The sequence below is a fragment of the Neocloeon triangulifer genome, unplaced genomic scaffold (assembly GCF_031216515.1).
Source record: "Neocloeon triangulifer isolate White Clay Creek 2 clone unplaced genomic scaffold, ASM3121651v1 ptg000012l, whole genome shotgun sequence".
Classification (NCBI taxonomy): Eukaryota; Metazoa; Arthropoda; class Insecta; order Ephemeroptera; family Baetidae; genus Neocloeon; species Neocloeon triangulifer.
In genome coordinates this window covers 20,000,001-20,021,786 of record NW_026775554.1, presented here as the reverse complement: position 1 = coordinate 20,021,786, position 21,786 = coordinate 20,000,001, and the positions used below count along the sequence as shown (strand labels likewise).

At 34.3% G+C, this 21,786-nt stretch overlaps 5 protein-coding genes across 13 annotated transcripts in view; 2 read left to right on the top strand and 3 right to left on the bottom strand.

The window, feature by feature from the left end:
- Nucleotides 1–1,533: 1,533 nt before the first annotated feature.
- Nucleotides 1,534–10,329, top strand: LOC132196789 (uncharacterized). Of its 4 annotated transcripts, XM_059619666.1 has the most exons (8): nucleotides 1,534–1,719; nucleotides 1,801–1,872; nucleotides 6,501–6,799; nucleotides 7,922–8,103; nucleotides 8,218–8,426; nucleotides 8,486–8,763; nucleotides 8,819–9,013; nucleotides 9,387–10,329. In XM_059619666.1, the coding sequence occupies exons 2-8, from the start codon at nucleotides 1,821–1,823 to the stop codon at nucleotides 9,966–9,968; spliced, it is 1,797 nt and encodes a 598-aa protein (XP_059475649.1). In that variant the 5' UTR covers nucleotides 1,534–1,719; nucleotides 1,801–1,820; the 3' UTR covers nucleotides 9,969–10,329. The 4 variants fall into 4 exon arrangements, with proteins under 4 accessions (XP_059475649.1, XP_059475648.1, XP_059475651.1 ...); XM_059619665.1 differs by having other exon boundaries at nucleotides 1,534–1,872; XM_059619668.1 differs by lacking the exons at nucleotides 1,534–1,719; nucleotides 1,801–1,872 and adding an exon at nucleotides 3,786–3,944.
- LOC132196790 (probable glucosamine 6-phosphate N-acetyltransferase) lies at nucleotides 7,482–12,934 on the bottom strand. Of its 5 annotated transcripts, none has more exons than XM_059619670.1 (8): nucleotides 12,743–12,934; nucleotides 12,521–12,697; nucleotides 11,538–11,715; nucleotides 10,989–11,051; nucleotides 10,808–10,938; nucleotides 10,321–10,382; nucleotides 10,115–10,255; nucleotides 7,482–7,847 (listed from the first exon to the last, which is right to left on the bottom strand). In XM_059619670.1, the coding sequence occupies exons 2-8, from the start codon at nucleotides 12,539–12,541 to the stop codon at nucleotides 7,751–7,753; spliced, it is 693 nt and encodes a 230-aa protein (XP_059475653.1). In that variant the 5' UTR covers nucleotides 12,542–12,697; nucleotides 12,743–12,934; the 3' UTR covers nucleotides 7,482–7,750. The 5 variants fall into 5 exon arrangements, with proteins under 5 accessions (XP_059475653.1, XP_059475656.1, XP_059475654.1 ...); XM_059619671.1 differs by having other exon boundaries at nucleotides 7,484–7,847; nucleotides 11,538–11,700; nucleotides 12,743–12,933; XM_059619673.1 differs by lacking the exon at nucleotides 12,521–12,697 and having other exon boundaries at nucleotides 7,483–7,847.
- Nucleotides 12,935–13,177: 243 nt separating this feature from the next.
- LOC132196590 (probable cardiolipin synthase (CMP-forming)) lies at nucleotides 13,178–14,966 on the top strand. Its single transcript, XM_059619350.1, has 6 exons — nucleotides 13,178–13,755; nucleotides 13,821–13,958; nucleotides 14,020–14,146; nucleotides 14,386–14,471; nucleotides 14,527–14,687; nucleotides 14,743–14,966. Exons 1-6 carry the CDS (start codon nucleotides 13,300–13,302, stop codon nucleotides 14,825–14,827), a joined length of 1,053 nt encoding a protein of 350 aa, XP_059475333.1. The 5' UTR covers nucleotides 13,178–13,299; the 3' UTR covers nucleotides 14,828–14,966.
- Nucleotides 14,951–16,332, bottom strand: LOC132196591 (complex I intermediate-associated protein 30, mitochondrial). 2 transcript variants are annotated; one of them, XM_059619351.1, is made up of 5 exons: nucleotides 16,153–16,332; nucleotides 15,768–16,061; nucleotides 15,499–15,716; nucleotides 15,260–15,445; nucleotides 14,951–15,203 (listed from the first exon to the last, which is right to left on the bottom strand). In XM_059619351.1, the coding sequence occupies exons 2-5, from the start codon at nucleotides 16,042–16,044 to the stop codon at nucleotides 14,979–14,981; spliced, it is 906 nt and encodes a 301-aa protein (XP_059475334.1). In that variant the 5' UTR covers nucleotides 16,045–16,061; nucleotides 16,153–16,332; the 3' UTR covers nucleotides 14,951–14,978. The 2 variants fall into 2 exon arrangements, with proteins under 2 accessions (XP_059475334.1, XP_059475335.1); XM_059619352.1 differs by having other exon boundaries at nucleotides 16,157–16,332.
- Nucleotides 16,333–16,572: 240 nt separating this feature from the next.
- The window catches only part of LOC132196772 (uncharacterized), a 44,379-nt gene continuing 39,165 nt past the window's right edge, over nucleotides 16,573–21,786 (bottom strand). Inside the window, exon 4 of the mRNA XM_059619635.1 lies at nucleotides 16,573–19,120. Coding sequence (XP_059475618.1) covers nucleotides 18,993–19,120 — 128 coding nt within the window. The 3' untranslated portion in view covers nucleotides 16,573–18,992. The remainder of the gene's footprint in view (nucleotides 19,121–21,786) is intronic.

The following is a 21,786-nucleotide window of genomic DNA, read 5'->3' as shown; positions in this document are numbered from 1 at the left end:
GCAAATATTACACGAGAAAGAGACGAAGTTTTCTTTGGAGCGGGCCATTTTCAAATTTATCAACTACAGCTGCATAGAACTGAGCAAATATTACACGAGAAAGAGACGAAGTTTTCTTTGGAGCGGGCCATTTTCAAATTTATCAACTTAGGACAGCTTACGACAGGAATAATAATTTACAAAAGTGTGCTTGGTGTTTGACACTAATTTAAGGATTCATTATCCAAGTTCTAATTTGTTCATATATGCCCATTTTAAAACAAAATTAAATGTTTTTGAAAGCGTAATTAGTCTCCAATCTCCATTAATATAGGTTGCGATTAATGCGATCGCTATTTTAAATTTTGTGAAGTTGGTAATTAAAAGTTATCTTGATGTTTTTTTAATATCCTATTAATTCAATTTGTTTTTAAAGCATCTAATATAAGAAAGTTCTCTTTCAAAAGGCGTTGTTTTTATTTAAAAACGACTCTGGTTATTTTTAGTATAAATCTGCGACCATACTTCATGAGTCGTGAGCAAGACAATACACACAAAAACTCTTTATTCAACATTATTTCGGGTAACACTTCAAATGTATATGAAAAGATATGACTTTTTTACAAGATATGTAAAGAAGAAAAATGCCTTGTTCCCAAAAATAGTTTCAAACGACTTTATTAAAAAAATTTTAGTACTTAAAAAGAGTGGTTGATGATTTAAAATTGCGTCAGCATCAACATTAATAGTATAATACAGAAGAGTGTAACAAACACGCCAATAAAAATGCTTGTCTGTGAGAAGAGCTAATGCGCTTTTGCAATTTGACTCACATTAATATTTCAATGTCGACACAGATAAGTTCAAAAATGCCTCGCACAGCAAATAAGCCAACAAATCATCCGGAAACGCAGAAATTATTTCATACAAATAAAAATAAACCAACAATAAAAATCCCATTGCAGTAGATTAATGATTCGCCGGTATATTTTTAATTACGGTCATTAAAATTAGCAAGAATGTTGTTGCTCCCGTGTAATTCCTATGCAAAGTGTCTGCTGCAGAAAATAGCGAGTTGGAAAATAAATTATTTGTACTTATTGTTATTCAATTCAATTCAATTCAATTTATTTTTCTCCAAACAAGTCAATACAATCAATTGTGAAAAAATTGGTTGGGAGAAAAATAGGCACACAGTGCTAGTGAACAACTCACTGAAACTCATAACCGCGTATTTACCAAGAGGCGATAAATACCCGATTACTCGCCGCACTGCAGCCTAAACTACGGGGAAAAAATCAAATTTGTTTAACATGCTCTTTGCACAATTTTGGGAAATTATTTGACGCACACGATTTTAACACAGAAGGGAGGGAGTTGTTAGACCCGCAGCGTCTTAACAGGGAGGACTTTGATACAAACAGGCCGCGCAGACTGTTTTCGTTCGACCTCAAGTAACAACGTTATCAGTGCGAGCGACAAATATTTGATCCAGACGATTAAAAATGAAAAAAACACAAGAACAAATTAATTTTCCAGCAGTACAAAACGAGCAAGGTGTTGCATCGTTTCTATCTTACCCAAGCAGACACCTATTAGGCCCCTGCCTGCAGTTTCTACTAATCCTAGACGCAAACATTCAAATCTGAAACTGCTAAGCGGACAACATAAGTGCTAAACTCGTTAGAGTGCAGATTTTAATGCATATATTATTCGGTCGATGGTATGCAAAGAAATAAGGTGGCGTTTCACGTTCGTCTCTGCTGATGGGGCCCCTCGGCAAATGAGAAAAACCTGAGCGAGACTTCTTTTATTCCACAGACTTCCACCGAGCATCAACGATGAAGGAGCTCAAGTTTGTCACCAACAACATGTACCACCCAATGACAAATCGTACGTAGCTCTTTTTAATTAAAATTGTACCCATATCTTCGTTAGAATGTGCGTCTTCACTCTTGTTTTTGAGATTTGAAAAAAAAGGCTTATTATAGCTTATTGTTCGAAGATTTATCTGATTAATTTTACGATAACTGCGCGCTCAATTTCAGAGTTTAATTAATAATTGTGATTAAACGCCAGACTTTGGTTCTAGAATTATTTAAGCGCGCGTGTGAGAGAGAAATAAAAATAAGAGAGCTGATATTAGAGGTCAAGATTACGTAATGGACTCGTCGACTTTTAGAATGCTTTTTTTTAAACCACCGATCTTAAGTGCTAAAAGCGAAAATTTAAGCCACGCCTCAGGGGTTCTTGTATCTTGAAAGCGACTAAATTCCTGCAATTTCTGCTTAACATGTTCGACTTTTTGTCCTCCAAAAAACCAGCTCAAATTCCCAAGCTTAGAAACTATTAAAAAAAATTTGTTTGCTAAGAAAATAAAAATAATAATTATTTTAAAATTAAATAAACTGCAAAATATAATATTTTAATGTAATAAAAATTTTACAATATTTGATGAATTATTCTTTTTTTATTTGATTATCATAAATTTTATTTTATTTTAATAATTTAAAATTACTAATTAAATTGTACGCTAAAAAGCTTGTTCTATAGCCATCAAATGCAAAATTGTATTTATCATATATATTTTTTTTTAAATATTTATAATAACAAGTTTCAGATTAATTGTATTTTTACTAGCAAAAAGCGACGGCTTCATTGTATGCTATCTTTAGGTTGTCTTGTCACGCTGAAATTCTTCCGTGAAAACATTTGCAATAGCCTGAACCACCTCTTCAGATTATACGGCAGCCAATGTTGTTTGTTTTTCAATCAGTAAATTTTAATTTAGCTTCCTGGACATCCCTGGACAAGCGAACGTGCCGAGCATTACAAATCGATGTAAACAATGTCGAAACTCAGTCAAAAACTGCACGCTTGCCATACTAATGGGACAAAACACCCACAGCCCATAGCAAAGGAGGAACTTCTAGTTGCCTGATTAAAAATGTTTCCACGACCAAAATCTTTTCACGGTCAATGTTAGAAGTCAAATATCACGAATATGCTACCAGTAAAAATTATTTTTTTATTGCAGACTTTATCAATTTTAATTGTTTTTCAATTCTAAAACTGAGATTTTTGATATAAATTTCTATGTTTTTTTTTTAGTTTTTGCGGTTAAAAATAAAATGGTATGTTATTTAAAATTTAAAAAATATTTACAAGTATTTTAATGTTTCAACTATATAATGGACAGAAAAAATTAGAAATTTACATAAAATATTAAGATTCAACAAATCATTTTTTTTTTCATTGAAAATTTACACACATATAAATCATTGTGTGAATATTTTTAGGCAGTTTATATAAAATTAAATTAGCTAGTTTAATTTCTGATTGTAACTTTTTTTTATGATATGGTAGAAAAAAATAAATATAATTAGCAGATGGACTAAAATTTTGAGTTGTTACATAGATTTGAATTTGATATGTTAAAAGCAAAAATAAAGTCCTCTTGCATTTCCTGACGAGAGCGTGAAAACGGAAATAAACAATCTAGTTGTTAAAAAAATAAGCTCGCTTCTGAGCACTTCTGAGGAGAAAAATATTGAAAGAAACCTGCCAGACGCTGAAGTTAAATGCGGAATGAAAATGTCGAAAGGCCAGTTTTTAATTAAAAAAATATTGTACACTTTGCACGTATCGTTATGGTATTGAATTGCAAAATAAAAATCATTATCTGTGTGTGTATAAATAAATTAAATTATCGACAAGAAGCGGCGGCGGCAGCAGCAGCGAGCGCGAGATGAAATGCGAGTCCTTTATATAGAACGGAGGTGGCGCGAGGTGGAGGGGCACTCGGGAGAGATAAAGAAGAAATAACACACACTGCTCGCTCTCGTGTTGGCGATGAGTCGCGAATAGAGAGGAGCCGCACACACAAACACACTTTTTCGTTGTAGTGCAAAATTTTCGGCCAGAACCTAATGTCCGCGGGAGGACGTCGGTGATGAAGGATCGATGTAAGTCCCGCGCTGGATCGTTTCACTCTGCTAAAAGTAGTGTTAGGTGTGTGTGTAGTTTCAAATTGACCGCCTGAATATGCATAGAGTGAGCATAAAAGAATCAATTGGTGAGTTTAAAAATAATAATATAAAAGTTTAATCCTATGAATTCTCTAGATTGCGGAAATAAGCCTTTTAGCTGTGAAGGTTCAAACTTATTTATTATAAGCATAAAAAAATCTTAAGTTGAAAGTATTAAAAAAAAAAAAAATAAAAATAAAAATTTATTAAATTGTGATAATTTAATTTCGCTTCTTTTTCTAAACTATTAAAATTTCATTGAGTCAATAAGAGGAGAACAAAAATTAAAAATTAAAAAAATTAGTAATATTTTTTTTCTTGAAAAAAAAAAGGAAAAAAAATAGTGATCTTAATATTTCAAGCAAAATTCATATCACCTATTTTCAAACATTAAAATTAGCAACTTTTACATAGCTGATAAATCGTGAATAAAAGTGTCAAAAAGTCTATGAAAAACTCGGAATATAATCAATAAATATTATTTTTCATAGGTTCCAAATAGATCTTTAACTGATTTTCAATTGGAAAAGAAGAAAAACAGTTTAAAAGTCCATTTTCAGAATGATCTTGCGGGGAGTTAATAAAAAAAGGATAATTAAATATAATATTCTTAATAATGATTTCTTTTCAATAAATATTATTTGCTTTAAATATTAATAATTGCAATTTTGAATGAACTTTTTGATTCAATAATTCATTTTATCCCAACTAAACGGGACCGAATAGAAGAATGTTAGCTATTTTATAAAGAAAATATTAAATCGCTTTATTTAACTATGACTCTGAAATAATTCCAACTATTAGAAACGGAGGCGCATTTGATTGTTATATTCTTCTGGTTGCTGCCCGCGCTTCTCGCGCCGGCGAAGAATCAACTCAAAAATAGCAAAGTTGTCCTTGAACGGGGAAACGACCCCTGCAGAATTTCGCGGATTTGATTCTTTGACTCGTGAGTTTTGCACAATTTCATCAAGACGTAGAAGAACGAATTTGCCTGACATTCGAAACGTGCCGCTCGAGATTAAACTAATTTGTAATGATAAACCGAGCAGCCTAAATTGGGGTACGCGCGAGATGTTTACGACCGGCGATGCTGTTTATCCGAGTGAGATGTAAATTAGGAAACCGTCGTTTAATTGAGAACCCCCTCGACCCTGAAGCAGGGCAGCTGCCGTTCCCACTTACTCACTTTTTATCCGGTGCGTATATATAATGTGTGTGTGTTATTCTGCTGCATCGTAATGATATGACACACAGCTAGGTTAGCACATCAAGAGATTTAATAATTCGTTCCGAGAAACTCTCGTCAAATAAATTCAGCTCCCAGAGATATAAATAATTAGCTTCTTCCGAGCTTTGTTTCTGCTTCACCCACTGAATGTTAAATAATTTTGAACATCCAAGTAGATGAGCGATCATATCAAATTCATGACGTAAATATAACAGATTAAACTTGCAGTGGGAAAAATTAATTAAAAATGGCTTCACTATAAAGAATGTTTTTTTCTTCCAAATCTTCTTATTTTCATCTTGGTTTATAATTTTCTCATAACTAATTTCATCTAATAAGATCTAATTTTGATGAAGGAACTCAGGCTACCAGTAAGTTTAATATTTAGTATAATCAGAAATGATCGTAAATAATGTTGTAGAATAGAGATTGTTGGTGGCTTTTTCGTTTCTCTAGTTATTTTATACAATAATATTCCAGCTTTATTAGTTTGATTTTTTTATGTATGTTTTGTTTACTTTCAAATATGTACAAAATATAATATTATGGTCTAAAAACGTAGCTAGCAAAAATATTTTATAAAAAATTTGCACAAAATTTGTTTAAATATATGGCTGTGAAATTGGTGGAATGTTTTAATTTAGTTTTTTTATTAGACTTTTGTATTTAAAATTATTTTACATGATTTTTGAACGATTTTTTTGTAATTTAACATAAATAAACAAATATATACAAAAATGAGAAGTCAAAATAATAAAAAAAATCCTGATATTTCTACGTTTTAAAAAATAATTTAAAATCACAATTTTAATGTAATTAATAGTCTGGTTTTTAATGAAATTAATTTTTTTGATGTAGAGACATTATTATTAATTGATTATATTAATAGGAAATAGAAAAAAGGAATCAATTATTAATTGGAAAAAACTGCCATGATAATGTCTAACGTGTAACGTTGCAATAATAACCGTCGACAATTTTGAGTGGGTGTCTTCAAATTTCATGATTCACGCAATTTTTAAGTTATTTTAGAGCGATGGAAAAAAATTGTACATTGTTTGAATTTTACGGGAACAATTTAATTTCAATTTCTAAAAAATAAATTAAACGATGAGAAAAAAATTAGACGATCTAAAAATGAAAAACCAGTTTTTTTCACATGTTTAATTTTAGCTCTTTTTATTTTGCTTTTTGTCTTTAACATAACTTTAAATCAATATTCTATTTCAAAATTTCGGTTTTTTTTCGCTGTGTCACAATAGGCGACTCCTCGACGGACGCGTCACTCGAGGCGGGGCTGACCCTGCTCGAGGAGGGCAACCGAATCGCTGGCACCTGCAGACACAGACGCCGCAGCACGAGCAACACCGATGGACTTTGCGAAGGGTTGCAGGGGCCCTGTCGGCTCATCCGCCTGTGCATTTTGGGCATCGTGGTGCCCGCTTGTCTCATCGCCATTCCGCTCTACGTGCGATACCACATTCTGCACGAGCAACAATATCCTGTCGCTTTCTCAGACGTCCGACTGATCGACGGACGCGTTTCGACGACTTGGTGCCAGGTATTTAAAACATTTATTTTTAAATACTTAAAAAAATTATTTTATAAAAGGTTAAGATTTATACATTTATACAATAATATCACACGATTGAAATAATATTACCATTTACCATTTCATTGGTGTTTGTAATTTTTTGTTAATAAATTCTACTCTTAAACTTTTAATATTTTTAAACTTTCTTATTAATTAATTTTTTTTTTAATTAAAAGTGAAGATAACTTTCATTCAATTGAGAGGACGTTTGAACGGTGAACTCCTTCTCAATCAAAACACTTGAGACAACGCGCTCAAGATAAAACCAATTAAATTATAGTAAAGTGCGAGAACCTCCTCAAGGAGAGTGCGGCGCGAGATATTTATTGAAAGAGTAGGTTTATTAATTTTTTATTGTGCGATAAAAGTTCCAATTCATGCAACAGTTTAGCAAGATAATTAAGGGTTTCGAAAAAGATAAGGATCTACACTGAAGAGGGGCAATTCTGAGATGACAGAGAGAATCGTCCAGATTAAAAAAGAGCGGCCAAGGGGTGCTATAATCAGGACCACACTTTGTTGCCAAGCGAGAGAAAATAATCGACTTTAATCTTTCTTATATAATGGCCAAGTGTGTTGTTAATCTAATAACCCCATAATCTTTTGATACAAACAAGATTAAAGAGTGATGCGAATAAAAGATTGATGATTGAAGTTGAAATTAAAAATCTTTTTATTCAATTAATTTCTAAAACACGTCCAAATTTCCAAATAATTCAAATTGAGTAGAATAAATTATAACAGTTATAATATAATGAAATATAAAAATGAACATTTTTTTTCCAATTCGTGACAATTGCCTTGCTAAACCCCCAGTTGAAGAAACAGAAACCCCAAACAGTCAAGTTGAACTGGGTTATTTTGATCTAGTTAGAAAGAAGTAAAATTTGCTGACTCACTCCGCAGAATCTCTTGGGGTCAGTGGTTAGTCCTCGCATTTCGTAAACAAGCACATATATTTTCGCGTGCAGTCAAACACAAAAGCTTGGCATTGTTGGCCCCGTCTGCGGTTAGCCTACGAAAGTATAAATAATAATCATAAGAAAGGAGTCAAGAAAAAATTAAATTAAATTTTAAATAAAATTTCAGAGACAAACGGTGCAGGGAAATGCCTCGTTCAACGCGTACTTGATGCCAGAAACGCCAAATTACAATTCTCGTCCAGCTAAAGTGAGCATGATCCGCCACATGGTGCTCGAAGACGACATGAAAGAATACTGGGGATTTTATTTGCTGCCTGGGTCCGAGGTCCACATTAAAGTTTGCTCAAGGTTAAAAATTAAATATTTAAAAAACTAAAATTGAAGAAAATTTTTTTTCTTTTTCATTTTAAAATACAATTAAAAGAATAAATAGTTAATAAATCATGAATTATTTTTTAACAGGTGGCCTGGGGCATCCTTAATTGCAATTAAGGGTCACAAACATTTACGAGACTGTGCTTACATTGGAGACAATTCCTCTGAAGAAGAAGACGAATTATTAGATACGGATAGAAATGTTTCCCCCAGAGACTCGACGACGGAAAAACTGGCTCGAAAAGCCGCAACCGACCAAACAACGACTAGCAAAACAGAACCGACCGTCAACAACGGTTGGTCTTAACTTTTCTTTCGCAATTGCTCAATTACACACGTTTTGATTTAATTATAGGCACGGCGCCGCCAAGAGGAGCACCGAACCCTCTAGTCAACGAAGGCAGAATTAATGACGACCCCATTACGTCCGAGGAGGCTCTGGACGAACTGCTCTCCAAAGTGTCCTCGCTAGGTCCGAGTGGTCAGAGGGCGCTGAAAAAACTGGCCCACCAACTGCATTCCAAAGAGAAAAAAGACGTCAAAGGTGATTCCGAGAAGGACCAATTAATGGCGCAGCTCCTGCAGGAACTTCTCAAAGCGAGTGGCAGCAAACTCCAATTGATGACTTTACAAGTTTGTCATATAAAATTATTTGATGAAAAATTTATAATAAATATGCACATTTTAGGAGGAAATTAAATCAATTGACGCTAGAGCTAGAAGAAGTGCCAAACGAGACAATGTGGAGCTGCAGGAGTTGCTCGAAGAAGTTGTGAAAGAACGAAAAATTAATTTTGTTTTGAATCGGAGTAAGCGACTGGCTGATTTAGCTGACGAGCTGCACGGTCGGATGGATCCCTCTGAGGATGCTGCTTTTGAAGAGGTACAAAAAAATTATTAACTAAAGGCAGGGAGAAAATACAAAATCTTTTTAACCTAATTAAAAAAAAAATTATTATCTATTAGTTTTGAAAAGTTAGAAATTGAGGTTTTTAATAACTTTTTAGGAAAATTGCCCATTTTGAATTATAAATTTCAACCAGTTTAATAATAGTAAATTTAAAAGCATTTTGCCGTAAAACAAAAGAAAATCTTGATATAAAAAACCAACTATCTTTTGTGAATATGGCTTTTTGAATCTTAACACACCTATTTTGGCTAAAAAAATCATTGAAATCACTCATCTTCTTTATCCAAGACTAATTTAGAATTTCAAACTTTTTGCCATTGGAGGATAATTTATTTTATTTTTGTAGGGTTTAGAGCCTGACGGGATTGCAGACACAAGAGGGAAGATTCTGGAAAACACCACGAATGACAGGTCGAATGACGAATTCTGGTCATCCTTTTCGAGCAGCGAAGAGACCCTGATGCAGTGTGAAGGTCTCCTCGTCTACATGCCTCTAGACTCGAGCAGCGAGTGCTCCGCGCCAGGCTCGGCGGCCACCATGTCTCACACAAACACCTACAGTTACACGGCCCCGACCAGTGGATACTACTTTTTTGTGTTCAACTCGGAAAACGAGATCCAGGAAAATCTAATCAGTGTCGAGTTCTCCCTGGCGAGGACCACCTACAACACCAGCATGCGAGTGGCCCAGTGCGACAACACGACCACCTGCGCCTTCCCGCTGGACTTTTTCTCCTCGGAGAAAGTTGTGCTTGAAGTGCCAGTGGCCCCTGGAAAGGAAGGCCCTTCGAACTCATCAGCCGACTCGCTGGCCAAGCACTGGAATGAAGAATACCTGATTGTGTCCACCTGCGAGCCAAGAACCTCTTTGTACCTGGTGTTCATGCTACTTGTACCAATCCTCATTTTGACATTTGCCTTTCAGTGATACAAATACTTTTTCAGGGATGTAACTTGTGAAAACCGGATAAAAATATTTCTGTCGGGTGCGCAAAATGCATAGAGAACTATTTTTATTGTTAGATCACATAATTAAATCTAAGGTGGGGCGTGGAGAAATAAAAAGCTCAGAACCTGATCGACATTGAGTTGGCGTTGCCCTCCTCGCACCGATAGCCAAGTCCCGAGTAAAAGGGCACCATGTGATCTTTGCAGTCCAAGTTGATTTTGTAGCAGCCAAGTTCCTCGGCGAGAAGGCTGATTGTTGAAATAATTCTGTACACGGGGAATTTTATATGAATGACTTATGTGCAATGATAATAAAAGTAAATGAAACGTACAATTTGCCCAGTTGTTTTCCTCTGTAGGTGTCGTTCACAACCACGTCCTCCAGTTTTGCTCGCTGAAATTACCAAGAATAAAATTAGTTAAGACGCAGACAGTTATGACCGTTAATGCCGAGTTAACAAATTTAAAATTTTAGGCTAAAGCTTAAAAAAAATTTTGCTTATGACAACGGTGAGCTTATTAGGCTGTTGGGTTGGTCTCTTGCCAAAACGTTTCAATTATGTCACTCGTTATTTAAAAAAAGAAAAAAATAACTAAATAAAACAACTAATTTAATTTCCTTAATAAGGAGCAAATCCGATATTTGTGCTGAATTAAAAATAATTAAATTCATTGATTCTGATTGATTCTACATTTTTTTTTCAAAGTAGAACCATTATTGCAAATTTAGCATGTTTCTTCTTTGAGAATTAAAATGTTGATCTTACAAAATTTACTTGATGCAAATTTTTGATATTTTAGTTTATTGAACCCAATTACCAGTGCGAGGTTGCGAATGAACTTTTGCTCGACGACTAGTGTGGCGGCCCCGATCACTTTTCCCAGCTCAGTGTCTTCGATCACAGTCACATAATAAGTGTTCGCGCAGCGCTTCATTGAAGCAAATCGATCTAAAAAAAAAACAGTTTTACAAACAAAATGATTTAAAATAAAAATTTACCAAGGAATTCTTCCTTGCTAATGTCTCCAACTTTGGTGAGCTGACTTAGTAGTTGTAGAAATCCTAAAAAATAAATAATAATTAGTATATTAGGTTTTTGTTTATTTTAGATTAATTTGAATTCATTTTAACCCAAACTCATACAAATATTATTTTAAAATTTCCAAATGTCATTTCTTGGCGTAAAATTTTTTTGTCATTGACTTTCAAAACAAAAATATGGTAAAAATGAAATGTGAAGGCTTATTTATGTTAATCGGAGCACAATTATGTGGAATTATAATTCTCAAGGTCGACAAGTTCACAAACCAGCGCACACTGCACATTGACTTAATACAGTTAAAAAAAAAAACATGCGGCGCGTGTTCACCGCACGTTTTCTGGTTTAATAGAGCTCGATGAAGTTTCCGGGTCCACCTCGAAAACCTTGAAATAGCGAGCATCGTACGACAATAAGATTTTTTTATCTAATCAGTCCAACTCAACGTGCGACACGAGTGTTTAAAAAAATGTCAACGTTTGGAAGAAATGAGCAATTTTAAAATTTACCTTTTTCGTAGTCGTCCGTGCTCAGGGGACGCACGAGAAGGCCAGGGCCAGGGTTGGCGGCGCTGATTTTTGGCTCGAATCTGGTTCGCGCTTTACTGAAGTCCAGTTTCTTGAGGAGCGACGCGTCATACAAAAGTTCTGCTTCCTCGCCATTTGATCGCATCTGAAAGTTATAATTCTAAACTGATTGTGAGGAAAGAGATTTTTCAAATGTAATATGAGCTGAAAATTATAAATCTACCTCTTGAGTTCTCTTAAGTCTGGTGCCAGACAGGAGAGTGGAATTGTGTAAATTAGTTTTTATCTTGAATGACGTTAGTTAAAAGAATTAAAAAAAAATAATTTTTATGATGTCAAACTTTTATGAAGGGCATTTTACAGCTTTGATAAACCCTTTAGCTGAATAAACATGAACAAGTTCAAACAAGTTGAATAATAATTTGAAATTAATATTATGAAAGAATTTTTTAGCTAATTAAAATAAAAATTATAATAAATATAATATCAATCAAATTAATTTGAAAATGAGCATTTTTTTTAAAGAATACAAAAAGTTTCTTCAAGAAAGACTAGTTAATTAAATATTTCAAAATGTAAACGTAGAAAAATGGCATAAATTAAATGGTGATGGTGATCATTTATTCATTCAATATTATTTTGCAACAACATGAAATAAAATAAATGTTGAAAATGTAAATAAAAGTATAATTATATGTATAGCATTTTGAAATTTCACTACTGGCAACACGAAAACAAATAAACAACTTTTAATTAAAATTAATTGCTTGAAATGAAAGTTGTCATGTCAACATATGGTGGCAGCAAAATATTTTTGTATGTAGTGGACATTTAAAGATAGAAGTCCGTGTTGTCAATTCAAGGTATGAAATAAAATAATTATGCTGCATCACCTAACTTGATCAAATTTGAAATCAGTGCTTTTTTCTAAAAATTAATAAACAAAAACTAAGTAATTTTCGTACCAAATCACCGTGCGGACTCATTTTGTGCTCCTATAGCTAGATCACTTCTCTACGGTCAAGACACTTCCGTATTCTACCTTCGACTGCCCTGGAAGGTATGCATGCACCGCAAGAAGAGCAAAAGAGGCTCGCCCGCTGCCGTATATAAATTACTTTCACTCCACGCAGCAGCGTGCCCTTGAAAATCTTTTTGTCTTTTTGACGTGAAGGAAATAAACGCACCTTTGCAACGGAGACCGCTCCGTTTGTGTAATTTGCGCTCACTCGCGACTTCGGCGGATGGGAAAGACACGCAGCTTCATCGTGCAGAAAGAAAATCCTTAGCAGATGCTGCGAAAAACGTTGCACTTGCAAATTTCTCGTTGCACTTCTCGCAAAAATATGCACACGAAACTTTAAAAAGACCGCGCCCCTATTTCAGCTGTGATATGCGAGGGTGCAAATTGAGGAGCTTAATATATTGGCATAAAAGTTAAGATAAAACTATATTTTACTGATATTTTAACAAATCAAAAGCAGTTAAAAAGTATTATACATAGTAATTTGAATATTTTTGTCTATAAAAATCTAGTTGCAGGGCTTTTTTATTACAAAAATTTCTTTAATTCATCGAACTCCTCTACTTATTCACTACTTTGAGAGGGGTGTGGTTTGCGAATCTATTTTCAATCGAGGCCTGTCCATAACATTGGCACCGTCTGTGCGTTATATTTTGCTTTGGTTCGCCAAGAGTGGTCGAAGGCCGTGCGTGAGATGTGACAGAAGTGTCCGTCCGAGCGATGACTTGCTACGCACCCATGTCCAGGTCGCTGTTGCGCCTGGACAAGTATTTCCACCTGAACAAGAAATTCGTCGAGCGGCTGCTGCTGGGGCCCAAGTCGAGCGCCCGGCATGCCTTCCTCCTGTGCAACCAGGCATCCTTGATCGCCTCCCGTCGTCTGCACTCGGTGCAACTCCTGGCCAGCGCTCATCATGACTTGCTCGAGCGAAGGTCGCTTTTCGACCCTGAACCTTTGGCCCGTCAACGGAGGCTCTACTCGAGCAACGAGTCGGATAAGAAGGGGCTGCACATGGGACGAGTGCACAAGGACAACCTGATCAAGGACGTCATCCAAATGAAGAAAGATCAGTTCTTAGAGAGGGAAAAAAGGCTTCGGGCGACAGGACAGAATATTCTGAACGACATTCGCGAGACGAAGGACAAAATGAGGGAGAGGATGGAAGTTGTGATTGAGGTTAATTTGATTATATTTTATTTTTTGTTACGCTCAAAACTAATTTTTCCATAATTATTCAACAGAGGGAGAATATCTGGACGATTCCTAACATCCTCTGCGTGTCGAGAATTGTGGCTTCACCTTATTTAGGCTACCTTATAATTCAGGGTGATTTTCCTTTTGCGTTGGGAATTTTTACTGTAGCCGGAATCACAGATATGGTAATTACATAATTTTATTTTATTAATGCAATAAATAATATAATTTAATTATCATTCTTAGCTTGATGGGTGGATTGCAAGAAATTTCAACCAGTCGTCAAAATTGGGCAGCTTCCTTGATCCCTTAGCTGATAAAATTATGATCAGTGTACTGTTTGCTACTCTATCATATGCAGGACACATCCCTTGTAAGTTTATAATTATTTAAAAAAAATGGCTTCTCCTTATTGTAGAATTTTTCTATAACAGTTTATGTAATTGAGAAAAATATTCAGAATTAACTTATTTCTTATAAATTAAATTGGACCCAAAATAATAAAAATCGTTTAATTTATCATTATTATTCAAAGCCTGTATTTAGTTTTAAATCTTATCAACCTCTTCTTAAGTGGTAAATTTATAAATAAAATTCTAAATTTTCTTTCAGTGGCTCTTACGGTACTGATCATAGGACGGGATGCCTTGTTGGTCCTCGCCGGTTTTGTAATCAGATACAAATCACTGCCTCCTCCTGTGAGTAAAAACTTGCATTCGAAATCAATTGAAACTTTATTTATCTTTTTCACAGAGGACGTTGAGTCGATATTTTGATGCCAGTTTAGTCACGGCACAGCTGCAACCGACTTTGGTCAGCAAAATCAACACAGTCGTCCAGCTTATGTTCGTGGCTTCTGTTCTGGTCGCGCCTGTCATTTCGTACCCTTCACAAGACGCACTGACCACTTTTGGGTAAATTGATAATTAATTAAATTATTTTGATTTTAACTAAATATCTCAAATTTAGGTACATTACGGCTGCAACGACTATTGCCTCGGCGCTCAGCTACATTATTGAGAGAAACACTTTTAAAATAATCAGCAAGCGTTAGACGAAAGTGATAAAGATTTTAGACTTGATTTGCAAAACTTATGGCATGCAATGCTGATGTTTTTTGGCACCTGTTGTAAAGATGGTGCATTGTAAATTATTTTGTAAAATAAAGGTCACTGCAACGGAATTTAATTAATTTCAACAGTTTATTAGTTTCCAACAATGTAATTATCGTGTTTGTAAGTCTCGTAAGCAAACTCTTCTGTGTGTTCTGGATCAAACTCTAAGCCGATGTAATCTATTTCTAAACTGAAGTCTCCATTTGCTGTATCGGTGGCCGTGATTCCAAAATGCGACACCATTTCTAAATTTATAGGTCTTTGCTTGTCCTGGATTCGTCCTTTGCTGGTGAAGAAGAATTTCGAAAATGGGATCTGGTAGAAAAATTATGAGCCTTAGATTTAAATTTAAATAATAAAATTTTGTTTACTTTGGTTAATTGCCAATAAGGACCTCCTCGGGTGTAAAGAACAAATGTAAAAACGTCATTCCACATAAGATCATAGTATCCAGCGTTTCCGATGTTCAATTGGTAGCTTCGACCGTCTCCTCGCACCCTGATCACCAATGTGTTATACATCGACCAATTTAAGTAGCTGTCTCTTTTGAATGATTTCTGTCGAAATAGAAATTAAGTAACAGGCAAAATTATAATTATAATATTTCTACTCTGGCTCTGTAGGATCTCATTGAACAGTAGCCGGATGATTGAACGATTCCATCCTTAGGGACTGTTGCGTCGATGTACCCAGTGAACAAGCCTTTGCCAGCCGGACTCATTTTCAGCTCGCAGGTGCTGTAGCCATGGTTGTGGTCTTTATCCGACGCGAGTTGAAATTTCTTAAGAGTTTCTGGGTCTTTGAAATCCCACAGGCAATCCACCTCACCTTCAAATCACCATTTATGTATGTGATTTTTATTTTTCAATTTTTATAAACCTTTTCGAGCGAAGGCCAACGGATCCATGGACAGTTTTTCCTTAACTTCGTCCTTCCACAACATGATTTCAGTTTTGAGCTGTTTGAAGCCGTCCCGGATCATTTCAGTGCGACTCGGGAACTTTAAATCTCCGTCTTTTCTGAATCCTCCTTTGTCGTCTTTCTCGTAAATGGCCCGACTGACCGACGATGAGTGAAATGTGCATCTTTGGCTTCTCAAAAGTGTGTGAGCACATCTTGTAATGAGCCGACTACTGACGGCCAGCGATTCAAACATGTTAAATAAAAGGAGCTCTGAAAGAAAGAGAAACAAATTAGCAAGAGTTGAAAAAATATCATAAGATTTTCAAGTTTAAAATTTTTGTAAATATTTTGCAACACATACATACGTATCACAGGAGTTTCAGAAAACTTTTACGAATTCGACATGTCTCTTGCATAAATGATGTAAATGATAAATGATTAATGACGATAAGTCGCTATTATATCTAACTCAAATTATGTTTGTTAACATAAAACCACTAAAACCAGTCCAATGTTGACAATAAATTTCAAGAGGTGGGCGTGCCCATCTTAAGCCGGTTGCAAGTTTAAATTCTACCCGCTAGATGTCTTATGAAACCATTTATAATATGATTTTTTTTATAATAATATAATTAATTTCTTCAACTGTAATTTTGTATTTACTTCTCTTTTTGAGCATAAAGTTGGGTAGTATTATAAAGTAAAATAATTTTTTAATCGAAATTATCAAAATGGTAAACAGACGGGAAGTAAAACTATTAAATGTAATTGTTGAGTAAAATTTCTTTTATTTTTGCTCTTTTTTGCTTAAAATATTTCCCAGCACACAAATGACATACTAGCTGTATAAGTGGTAAACATTTTTAATCATAGCAAAATTGACACTGTATTTTTTTACATTTTTATGATTAGATGACTGTGAAGAGAAATTGAAGTAAGTGCCTGATTTTATAATTTAGTGAAAAATTATAATTAACTCTCTGCATGTCAAATCTTTGAATAATTAATCTGCAGAGAGCAGAGAGACATTAATATTCAAATCTTTTTTTTATTGATTGTGATTGTTTATATGAATCTCTATTGTATAATTTATAAGTTGTTTTAATGTCTTTATAAATTTTGAATATTATTATTTATTACAAATTTTTGTTGGTACCATATTATTATTATCTTGTTACGAATCATAAAATGAGATAGTGGAAAATTGCGAAAATTGCATGCTTAACCCTAAACAACTGTATAAAAGCTGCTGAGCGGTGAGCACTAAAATTCACATCAAAAGCATGAATATTACTTTTTATATTTTAATTGCCTAATGAAATTGAAAATGGAACTGTATTTGTTCCTGTATTTTATTACAATTTCTTTTTAAATGTCCTATATTCTAATATGTTTGTAATCATAAAATTGGTGATATTTTTATGGTGATGTCAATTTTTTCAATTTATAAGAGTTGCAAACGATAACAATGGTATGAATACAAATAATTAATTCATAAAAAAAAATTAAAAGTAAAAAATGAAAAAATTTACATAATATTATGTTTTAAGTGTGACCGAAAATTGGTCACAAATTAAAGAAGGTCAGTCAAACTGTCACAACGGCTGCCTGACAATTAAATGCAATTTTAATTTGCTATTATTCAAGCAACAGAGCAAACCCATCAAAGAGTTATTACCCTACGTAGAACACTGTTTAGTGAGATTAAGAGCAGTAAACTGTATTTATGTACACCACTATCATTGTGCGCCACAAACCACTTTAATGCAAATTTTGCGGCGGATCCGCTTCTTCGTCTTTTCGCTGCCTTGCTTTGCGCTTCTCTGCGATAACAGGCACACCGCATTACATTAGACACTCCATTTTGCACAATTAATTATTGCAAGACAAGGGAGTGCACTTTGCGGAGTGCACATCAACATGGATGGGAAACTTTGTCCAAATCTCGCTATTACACAAACAGCAAAGAACGAGACAGCCGTTAAATTCGTTGTTATAAATATATACACGTCAAGCATTAAAATTCAAAATATTTGATGGAAAATAAAAGTTGAGAAATAAACAGAGGTAAAATGACTGGTCGTTTAATAGTATTAATCTAAAGACTTTGGAAAGAAAACAATTCTGGGTTTTTAAATTGAACACGCGGATATATTCCATCTGAAAATATTTAAAGTTATGCTACTTGTACGTCAGTAGTGTCAAGCGGGTTGCATTCGTCTTCAATGCAGATGTTAATTAACAAAAATTTTGAACACATTTTGAACTAATGGCAAGAAGGATGTAAAATTGAAAAAAAAAGAAGTTGCTTGAACATTGCAAACTAAATTTGGTTAAAGCAATTTTAAATTAATCGACAAAAACGGCATTTATTATTTCCAGATTTTTTTTCTAATTAGTATAAGACAATGATGATGACCAACGTCAAAATTGTGATAAGAAGTTCGGAATTTTAAGCGTAGAACTGTGTTTGTTTTTTTTTCTAAATTCGTTTTAACATGAGATCAGGGTCAAAACAAATGTACAGTAATAGTGTAATTATTGCTTTATGAGGACAAAAAAGAGGACAAATGCTACTCCTTGGCTGGAAAACGTGAACCTTTGTTAAAATCTTTGGGTTTGAACATTTTTGATCACAATTTTGACATCGGTCATATAATTTTGTCAACTTTCAGAAATAAAATTAAAAAATCAACTGGAGTTGGTCATCAATGGTTGATTTGATTTTTTCACATTTTTTTTTACACTACCAATAATTCCAGTCACAAAAATCTCAACGTACTTCTTGCATACACACAAAACTTAGCCCTCAGCGATCAATTGAATATCTCTCTCGACGGCCACTCCATTTACTTAAGTGAGAGCAATCAACTTTTTGATTGGTTCGCTGCTACATTAGTAATTGAGCTTTTTAATCACAACCATAGCGGTTTTTAGTAGTTTTTCAAAAGGAGAGTGTTTAGCATTTTTAATATAGTTACTTGGCTTGATTTAGTTGGTAAAAGTGTTTTTCACAATTTAAAGCTTTCAGTCTGTCTGTGTCCCTCACACGTGCAGCAAAACGCAGTCAGGTGGTGTGTTGGGGGTGAGTTCGTCCGTCTCCGAGGACGGGTGCCGCGGCGGCATCCCGAGTGGCGGTGGCGGGATTATGGGAGGCCCCGGCGGGCCAGGCAGGAAAAGCCGCCTGGCCAGACGCCGCCGCTACGCCCGCGGCACGAACCGACGGTGCTCCGGCTCCGGTGACCAGCAGTTGTCGCTCAGCCAACACCCTATCACCACGGTCACAAAGCCGATCAAAAGGGCCAGCACGATGTACACCTCAGCATTACCTGGAACAAAATTTAAAAAATGATTTTTACTTTATGCTGATGGAACAAATAATGACACCAAAAAATATAAAGCAAAATTACACTCTCCCATGTCTTGAAATTTTGTGTATTTTTTATGGTTCACTTGACTCAACAGTCCAAATTTACTAAAAAAGGTTTGTTTTTTATATAAAATCAAAATAATTTTGTTTTGCATAAAATTGAAAAAAAAAAAACAGTAAACTATAACTTTATAGTTGTGTACATTAATATTAATGTAACCTAATAAAATTATGAACTGTTTATTATAAAAGCTGAAATATTTCTCATTGCTATATGTGGCATGTTTTCTTAAAAATATAATAACACGCGTTCCTTTTTAAACAAGCTTTTCTAAAAGTTTTTGTATTTAAAATTAGAATATATTTGAAATACATTCTTAATTTTTAATCGCCAATCCTTTCATGCATAGAGTGTAAGGGAGAATAATTATTATTTAAAGAATCCAACCTCTATTTAAAATTTTTATTCTTAATTATTCTTATTGTAATAATAATTTACATTTAATCACCTTTTTCTTGTTTTCAAAACTTAAAAGCTGATATGTTTTATGTTGTATGTATACGATTGTTGATTTTGAATTATTGATCACTTTGCTTAAAGTTAGTTACTGCGTCCTTAAGAATAAGGAAAACCGGCTCCACATTTCAAATTTGGAAATCCCTTGGCATTTTATTTATTATTAAACTTTAAAGTTTAGATAAGGTCAAAGTTTATGTGAGAAATTGCAAGCTACAAAATAAAAACAAAGAATGATCTTATCAATAATTAGTAAATAAAGTAAATTGCAATTTTTATACAGAGAAAATGATTTTAAGTTAAGATCATAATTATAGCAATTTAATTAACTGTTAAAAATAAATTTTTCATAAAAACAAGACTACTTCTAATGTGTATTTTCCTACAAAAGAAGTTTCAAACAAATATAAATAAGATCAAAACACCAGATAGGTTTGGTATTTTCTAATTTAATTATATTTCCTCTATATCAGCTTTAAGAGTTATTTTTATCAATCACGTTTTCAAAATATTTACTTTTTATGGCTGAAATTTTTTCGTTTATAAAAAAGTTACTTACATTGACAAAAAAAATTTGATTAAACAACATAATTTTTTTTAAAGAAATGTAAACATGTTAAATAAAATTAATTATTTATACCTTATTTACACCTTTCACATAATCATACAATTCTCTTAAACTACGAAAAAATATTTTAGCTGAAAATAAGTTTGAAGGTATTAATAATTTTCATTTCGCAGAAAAACTTTGAGCTTTGAACTTTTCTGAAGTGTAATCATCAATGAATAGGAGAAAACATAGCAACGCGCTCTCGGATCCCAGGAGAAATTTGGAAATAGACCGGCACTGATGTGAGGAAGGAAAAAGAGCGCGAGATCGGATTGCTAATGTTTGCTGAATAATCACACCCGACGGACCAAACTCTTTTTGCTGTTTCTAATCAAAAGGATAAAAACTCTGATTTCCCACCAAACAAAACTTTTTGCTGCGTCCATTCGAAATGCTTTTGATCAATATTTAATAAAATAAAACTCAAAAAGCGACAAAACTAAATCAATATTTCATCCTCACCACTGTGGTTAAAAAAGCGCGTGGTTTTGCAGCCGACGCAATAATGAAAAAGCTTACATTTAAATAACAATGGGCGCGTTTCAATTCAACCCGTCAAAAATTTAAAGCAAACTGCCTGCATGCCTAATCGAATCAAAACAGAGGCGCTCTTTAATTAATCACCACAGCAGCCAGACGAAAATCGCGAGCAAAGCGTCGCTGACGCTGCTGATGAGGCAAAATTTTCAGCCGCTCATTTTTCACCACAAATCCAGACAAATCACAGGCACTTGCGTGAAAAGCGCAAAAAGTAGTGCGTCGACCGCTTTGAGGAGATGAATTATTCATTGCGGTGCTTTTTGCACCAACGTTTCGAGTAAAAACGCTCACTTTGCGTATCACCTGCTGCGGTACCTTCTTTTCCAACGGCCAGACAAGAGAGCCAAAGTGTGTTGGTCGCGTTCTCTCCACTGGGTCGTTTTATTTACGGCTGTTTCTCCGGTGACAAGTTTTACTGCCAGCCCCAATCCGCCGATACAATTGCATTGAAAGGGAAAAAGCGACCGCACTGCACGTTTGGATCTTTATTGGTGAGAAACAAATTAGGTTGCCGCACGAGAAAACAAACAAACACAAGCGTGTTTGCCATACAAAAATCCGATTCCGAATAATATTTTTCGTTTGTTACGGTTCTTTGATTTGTGGATCTAATTGTAACGCGTCAATGCGTTGACTTTCGAGAGCGCCATGTTAAATTAACGACCAAGCTCAAATGGGAAACCCTAATAGATCAGAAATTCATTTATCGGAAATTGCTTTCCACTCATCAGAGCAGCAACGTTCGTTTATCCAAAAATTAGTTTATGGTAACTGGGTTTGCTGCTTTCAAACAGCAACTCACCAATTTTTGATAAACAAAAACCTCATAATAATAACCATCACCACTCAGAAGTGGAATTTAATGATCAACATGTTCAGCCTGCATTGGCATTTTCCAGAAAAATTGTTAATAAAAAAAGTTTAAAGAAGGTAAATAAATATCTAAAAATTGTATTCT

Coding starts and splice junctions, on each gene's coding strand:
- LOC132196789 (XM_059619666.1), top strand. CDS start 1,821: ATGAAGGAGCTCAAGTTTGTCACCAACAACATGTACCACCCAATGACA. Junction 1,873..6,500: donor GTACCACCCAATGACAAATC/GTACGTAGCTCT, acceptor GTGTCACAATAG/GCGACTCCTCGACGGACGCG. Junction 6,800..7,921: donor TTTCGACGACTTGGTGCCAG/GTATTTAAAACA, acceptor ATAAAATTTCAG/AGACAAACGGTGCAGGGAAA.
- LOC132196790 (XM_059619670.1), bottom strand. CDS start 12,541: ATGAGTCCGCACGGTGATTTG. Junction 10,383..10,807: donor TCATTCGCAACCTCGCACTG/GTAATTGGGTTC, acceptor TGGTAATTTCAG/CGAGCAAAACTGGAGGACGT. Junction 7,848..10,114: donor GCCAACTCAATGTCGATCAG/GTTCTGAGCTTT, acceptor ATACTTTCGTAG/GCTAACCGCAGACGGGGCCA.
- LOC132196590 (XM_059619350.1), top strand. CDS start 13,300: ATGACTTGCTACGCACCCATGTCCAGGTCGCTGTTGCGCCTGGACAAG. Junction 13,959..14,019: donor TAGCCGGAATCACAGATATG/GTAATTACATAA, acceptor TATCATTCTTAG/CTTGATGGGTGGATTGCAAG. Junction 14,472..14,526: donor ACAAATCACTGCCTCCTCCT/GTGAGTAAAAAC, acceptor TCTTTTTCACAG/AGGACGTTGAGTCGATATTT.
- LOC132196591 (XM_059619351.1), bottom strand. CDS start 16,044: ATGTTTGAATCGCTGGCCGTCAGTAGTCGGCTCATTACAAGATGTGCT. Junction 15,717..15,767: donor GTTGGCCTTCGCTCGAAAAG/GTTTATAAAAAT, acceptor GGTGATTTGAAG/GTGAGGTGGATTGCCTGTGG. Junction 15,204..15,259: donor CTTATTGGCAATTAACCAAA/GTAAACAAAATT, acceptor TTTTTCTACCAG/ATCCCATTTTCGAAATTCTT.